Source organism: Solanum stenotomum, chromosome 12, assembly GCF_019186545.1.
Source record: "Solanum stenotomum isolate F172 chromosome 12, ASM1918654v1, whole genome shotgun sequence".
NCBI classification, from domain to species: Eukaryota; Viridiplantae; Streptophyta; class Magnoliopsida; order Solanales; family Solanaceae; genus Solanum; species Solanum stenotomum.
Genome location: NC_064293.1, coordinates 14097406 through 14103318, shown reverse-complemented (window position 1 = coordinate 14103318; position 5913 = coordinate 14097406). Strand labels below are relative to the sequence as shown.

The window sequence follows — 5913 nt, the reverse complement described above, 5'->3', positions numbered from 1 at the left end:
GCATACTCGTACATTCCATGTACTGATGCCAGTTGGCCTGCATCGTTTGATGATGCAGATTCAGGTACCCCGGATCAGCATCCTGCACGTCGTTGATCCAGCTGAGCACTCCAGAGTCAGTGGTGAGCCTCCTTGCATTCCGGAGGACTCAATTATTTTGTGTTCTTAGTTTTTGTTTTATTAGGATGTTGCGGGGTCTGTCCCAACATCCATCTCAGTATTTTAGAGGCTTTATAGACAGACAGTCAGTCAGTTAGTTTTGAGTCTCTCATCTATATATATATGTAAATATTCTATTTTGAGATTCGAGTTGCCTTTATGGCCATATGTTATAAGTTAAGTTGTTTTGTAATATTGCATTGCATTGAGTTATTCTGTTGAGGTTTCCGCTGAGTTAAGAAAGCCAGGCCAAGGGTTCGCTTGGGGCCAGAAATGGTCTCCGGGTGCCGGTCCCGCCCAGGGTGTAGGCTCGGGGCGTGACAATGATGACCTCCATATGGGCTAGCATGACAACTTTCCAGCACTTTGTGAACCTCATACTCCGGGATGCACCTTCTCACTACCCTATCTACCCCTTGTTTAAACAAGAATGGTTCATCCCAAATGTAGAACTTGGCATCATGGTTAAGCTTTTTCTTTTGTTGGGTGGTAGCACCTGGAGGATAATCACCACTTACTATCAGATTTACTATGTCTGCATACCATGGCACTTCAGAGATATCCAATGCCATTAATTGTTCATCCGGAAACTCTTCCCGGATTTGCTCACCTTCATTCACATGTGAAAAATCTTCCAACCTAGATAAGTGATCTCCTATTTTATTTTCCGTACCCTTCCTATCCTTGATTTCGAGGTTGAATTCTTAGAGAAGCAGTATCCATCGAATCAGCCTTGGTTTAGCATCCTCTTGTTAAATAGGTACCTAATAGCTACATGGTCAGTAAAAACAATCAGTTTAGTACCTACCAAATACAATCTGAACTTGTCGAAGGCGAACACTAGAGCCAACATCTCTTTCTCAGTCACTGTGTAATTAGCTTGTGTAGAATCAAGGGTCTTGCTTGCATAATAGATTGAGTGGAACACTTTATTTTTTCTTTGTCCCAACACTGCACCCACTGCTACATCGTTTGCATCACACATGAGTTCAAAAGGTAATTCCCAATTAGGGGCAATTAAGATGGGAGCCTTAATTAAGTTCCTCTTCAGCATCTCAAAATCCTTCAAGCACATCTCATTAAAGGCAAACTTCACCTCTTTCTCCAGAAGGCTGCACGTAGGTCTTGCTATCTTGGAAAAATCCTTGATAAATCGCCTGTAAAAACTTGCATGACCAAGAAAACTATGCACACCTTTTACAGAAATGGGCGGGGGCAGTTTCTCTATAACTTCTACCTTAGCCTTATCAACCTCCAAACCAGATTTAGATACCTTGTGTCCCAACACTATCCCCTCTCTTACCAAAAAATGACATTTTTCCCAGTTTAGAACTAAGTTAGTGTCTTCACATCTAGCAAGCACTTTATCAAGATTTCGGAGACATACCTCAAAAGACTTCCCAAAGACAGAGAAATCATCTATGAACACTTCGACGAAGTCTTCCACCATATCATGAAAAATGGACATCATACACCTTTGAAAAGTCGCCGGTGCATTGCAAAGTCCGAATGGCATGCGTTTGAAAGCATATGTACCATACAGACAAGTGAATGTAGTCTTCTCCTGATCTTCGGGTGCAATTAGGATTTGGTTGTAACCTGAATAGCCATCTAGGAAACAATAGTACTCCTGCCCTGCTAACCTGTCAAGCATTTGATCAATAAAGGGAACGGGGTAGTTATCTTTCCGAGTAGCCTCATTAAGTTTCCGGTAATCCATACAAATTCGCCACCCTGTCACTGTTCTAGTAGGAATTAGGTCATTCTTTTCGTTCCTTACCACAGTCATACCTCCTTTCTTGGGAACACATTGCACGGGACTTACCCACTTACTATCAGAGATTGGGTAAACAACCCCAGCATCTAACCACTTGATCACTTCATTTCGTACTACTTCTTTCATCAAAGGATTTAGACGACGTTGATGTTGTGCACTTGGTTTGTGATCATCTTCCATGTAAATTATGTGCATACACAATGCTGGACTAATCCCATGAATATCAGCCATTTGCTATCCAATTTCTTTCTTCCTCCGCTTCAAGATTCTTAATGCTGCCTCAACCTGTAGATAAGACAATTCTGCAGAAAGTATAACAGGCAGAGTTTCATTAGTACCCAAATAAGCATACCTTAGGTGGGCTGGCAAGGATTTTAGCTACAACTTAGGAGCCTCTTCAATTGATGGTTTTGGAGGGGGTCCTAACTCGCGATTTAAAAACACCACTTGAATCCTACGAGTTTCTACTACTACTAGATTTAAGCATGATTCAGTCTCTTGAACTTCAGGATCTCTCTCTAACTGTTGACCCACTAACACTCTTTCTAATGGGTCTTCGGGCAAAACTAATTGTGACTCTATTATACTATCAATTACAGTAATAGTGGACAGCTCTTCATAAATAGAAGGTAATTTTAAAGCGCAATAAACATCAAATACCTCTACCTTATTATGTTCCCTCATGGTTAGTTGACCAGCTGCTACATCAATCAATGCCCTACCCGTATCCAAGAAAGGTCGTCCCAAGATAAATGGAACTTCAGAATCGGGTTCAAAGTCTAAGACCACAAAATCTACTGGAAAAATCAATGAACCTACTTGCACTAACACATCTTCTACCACCCCTTCTAGCCTAGCAATGGATCTATCTGCAAGTTAGAGAATAACAATGGTTCGCTTTGGACTACCCAACCCAAGGTTTTGGTACAAAGATAAAGGCATTAAATTTATACTTGCCCCCAAATCACACAACCCCCGGGCATTAGCACTTTGTCCAATTGTAATTTGCACAGTAAAACTATCCGGATCTTTTAACTTTTTGGGCAATCTGTTTTGAATCCTTGAGCTGCACTCCTCAGTAAGTGCTACAGTTTCATATTCAGTGAGTCTCCTCTTGTTGGCCACTATGTCCTTCACGTATTTAGCATACTTCGGGATACCCTGCAAAATGTCAACCAAAGGTAGATTAATGTGAACCTGTTTAAGGAGAGGGAGAAACTTACCGAAGCATTCATCTTCATTCATCTTTTTGAGCCTCTGTGGAAATGGAGGTGGTAATTTCTTTTGAGGAATGGGTACCTCAACATTGGAGCTTTTTACTACCTCTTCCACATTCTTTTCTTTGTTACTTGACTCAATGTCTCTCTTCTTTGGAGCTAGTTTCTCTAATTGCAACCCACTTCTAGTGCTTACCGCATGCAATTGCTTTGGATTGGGCTCAGTATCGCCGGGCAGCCCACCTTGGGGACGCAAGTTCAAAGAATTAGCCACTTGTGCAACTTGTTTCTCAAAACTCATTTGGGACATCTGGATGTTTCTAATGTTCTCATCATGCTTATCTAGTCTAGCATTTAATTTGGTCCCTATTTCAGTCATGAGCTTTTAGAGTAGCTGTTCATTGGTCATCCCCCCTTTTGGTGCACTAGAATTTGAGCCTTGGTTAGAATTGTAGTATTGTTGCCTAGCCCCTTGAGAATGGTATTGGTTAACCCCTTGCGTCTGATTTTGGTTTTGGTTCCCACCCCATGAGAAGTTATGATGGTTTTTCCAACTAGGGTTGTAAGTGTTACCATAATTCTGTTGCACTCCACTCCTTTGCGCATTACCCATATAGTTTACGAAATCTGGGTTTGTTTCATGAGTTCCACAACCACATACCTCACACCAATTTGCTGCCTGTTGCACTACATTTACCGGGGCCTGATTTAGAGCTATTTGTTTGAATTGCAATGTAATGTTATGTTGCATAACATCTAATTTAGCATTAATGGCAGTAGCTTGGTCTACATCTAAGATCCTTACAGTCTTCTGGGTTGGAATTCTAGACATTTCACCCTCATACCCTTGGTTCCCTTCAGAAAGTTTATCGAGTAAGGCAAAAAATTCTTCACTTGTTATGGCTAGGGCTTGTCCACCTGCTGCACTATTAAGAAGAGAACGAGCATTATAGTCTAAACCTTCAAAGAAAGTATGACAAAGTACCTTATTTGTTTGCATGTGGTATGGGCAAGCATTCAACATTTGTTTGAAACGCGCCCATGCTTAGTACATGTCCTCTCCTTGCTTTTGAGCAAAGTTTATTATCTCACCCCTCAACTTGGCGGTCTTCTTGGAGGGAAAAAATCGACTCAAGAACTTCTTTGCTAGATCATCCCAAGTAGTGATGGAGTTTGGTGGCTCAGAGTCTAACCAACGCCTTGCAGCTCCTAACAATGAATATGGGAACAAAGTCAACCTTACATAGTCTGATGAGACTCCAATTGGGATGTATGTATAGGTAATGTCTATGAAAGTCCTAAGATAGACTTGAGGATCCTCATGGGGGAGACCAGTGAATTGTCCATTAGTATGGAGGATATGCATCATGTTCTGTTTTAGTTCAAATCTACCCCCCGGTGGAGGTTTCCTGATACTGGATGCTAAGTTGGCGGTGAGTGGGACTGCCACATCACAGACTGGTCTTGCGGGAACAACAGGAGGTCCTTCTTGATTATTTGGGTTCCTTGGGTTATTCACGTTTTCTTGATTATCATCATCAAAGTTTCCCGGAATACCTAACCCCAACTTGCCTTGTCGTCCCTGGTTCATTTTTCTACGCTGGCGTAAAACTCTTTCCGGTTCGTTGTAAGGTTCGACAAGATTTCCTTTCCGAGCCAGACCTGAAAATCAAGTACCTATAATACACAAGCTAAGATCAAGTAATTAATATCTGAATAGACTGAGTGTAGACTTAAGAAAATTGAATATAAATCAATTTCTAAGTCCCCGGCAGTGGCACCAAAAACTTGTTACTCTTAAAATACACGCAAGTGTACGTGGTTACACAAGTAGTATAGTTATTTCAAGAAACGAGTTATCGTTCCCAAGGGACTTATGATCAACTTATATTCACTCAATTCTACAACTAAAAGTAACCAAGTAACCTTTTTAAGAGTTGTTGATTTAATTAAGTATCTACTAATAATTATGCACTAAATGAAAGTAACTAATTGTGAACAACTTTGATATAATATGGTTCAAGCAAGTTTAAAAACAATTTCAGGGCTGAAGCATACATTGAATATCATGCAGCATATCATCGGCTTAAAATTCACTTCAGTTGTCAAATTACTGGTTTATAGGGTTGATAGTATGGTCCGGGTGGTTCGCCTTCGCCGCCTACCCCAGTTAGCCATCTAACTACATCGTTGAGCGAGGATAAATAAACTAACTGGCGAGCATGTATATTTCATCCTATTTCGTAACCAAGCAAGGTGTTCGTCAAGGCGTCACTCCTGAACACTAATCACCTTAATTTAATGGGTGGACCGAGCTCTCTATATTCTCTAGTCTATCTAATCCCTCCTCGTTCGATTTTAAGATTAGACACTAGATTTATTTTATGGTGCGCAAGCATAAAATAGTAAAACAAGAATATAGAAGTAATTTGGATTGACAACCGATAATCAATTCATAAAGCCTCAAACATTCAACACATAGTTCATAGCTACAACCCCAGAACTAGGGCGTTTAGCTACTCATGCTATTAGAAAACAAGAAAATACTATGGGTGTGTTTGGTATGAAGGAAAATGTTTTCCAATTTTCTCATGTTTGGTTGCGTTAAATGTTTTGAAAAATGTTTTCCAAATCAACTCATTTTCCTCAAATTTAAGGAAAATGACTTCCCTTCAAAACTTAAGGAAAACATTTTCCAAAACTCTCTTCCAACTTCCAATTAAAAAAAAATTGTTGAAAAAATCAATTTATTTTGTCCCT

At 40.3% G+C, this 5913-nt stretch overlaps 1 protein-coding gene and 1 pseudogene across 1 annotated transcript; both read right to left on the bottom strand.

Moving 5' to 3' along the window:
• Nucleotides 1-2167, bottom strand: part of LOC125847116 (uncharacterized) — a 14597-nt pseudogene extending 12430 nt beyond the window's left edge.
• A 147-nt stretch (nucleotides 2168-2314) lies between these two features.
• LOC125847115 (uncharacterized) lies at nucleotides 2315-3532 on the bottom strand. The gene is made up of 2 exons (XM_049526813.1): nucleotides 2890-3532; nucleotides 2315-2805 (listed from the first exon to the last, which is right to left on the bottom strand). The coding sequence occupies exons 1-2, from the start codon at nucleotides 3530-3532 to the stop codon at nucleotides 2315-2317; spliced, it is 1134 nt and encodes a 377-aa protein (XP_049382770.1).
• Between the last annotated feature and the right edge of the window lie 2381 nt (nucleotides 3533-5913).

Excerpts from the sequence above, each read along its gene's own strand:
- LOC125847115 (XM_049526813.1), bottom strand. The coding sequence starts at position 3,532 with ATGACTGAAATAGGGACCAAATTAAATGCTAGACTAGATAAGCATGAT. Across the intron at positions 2,806-2,889 it reads GTTGTGTGATTTGGGGGCAA|ATAGATCCATTGCTAGGCTA; the intron begins GTATAAATTTAA and ends TCTAACTTGCAG.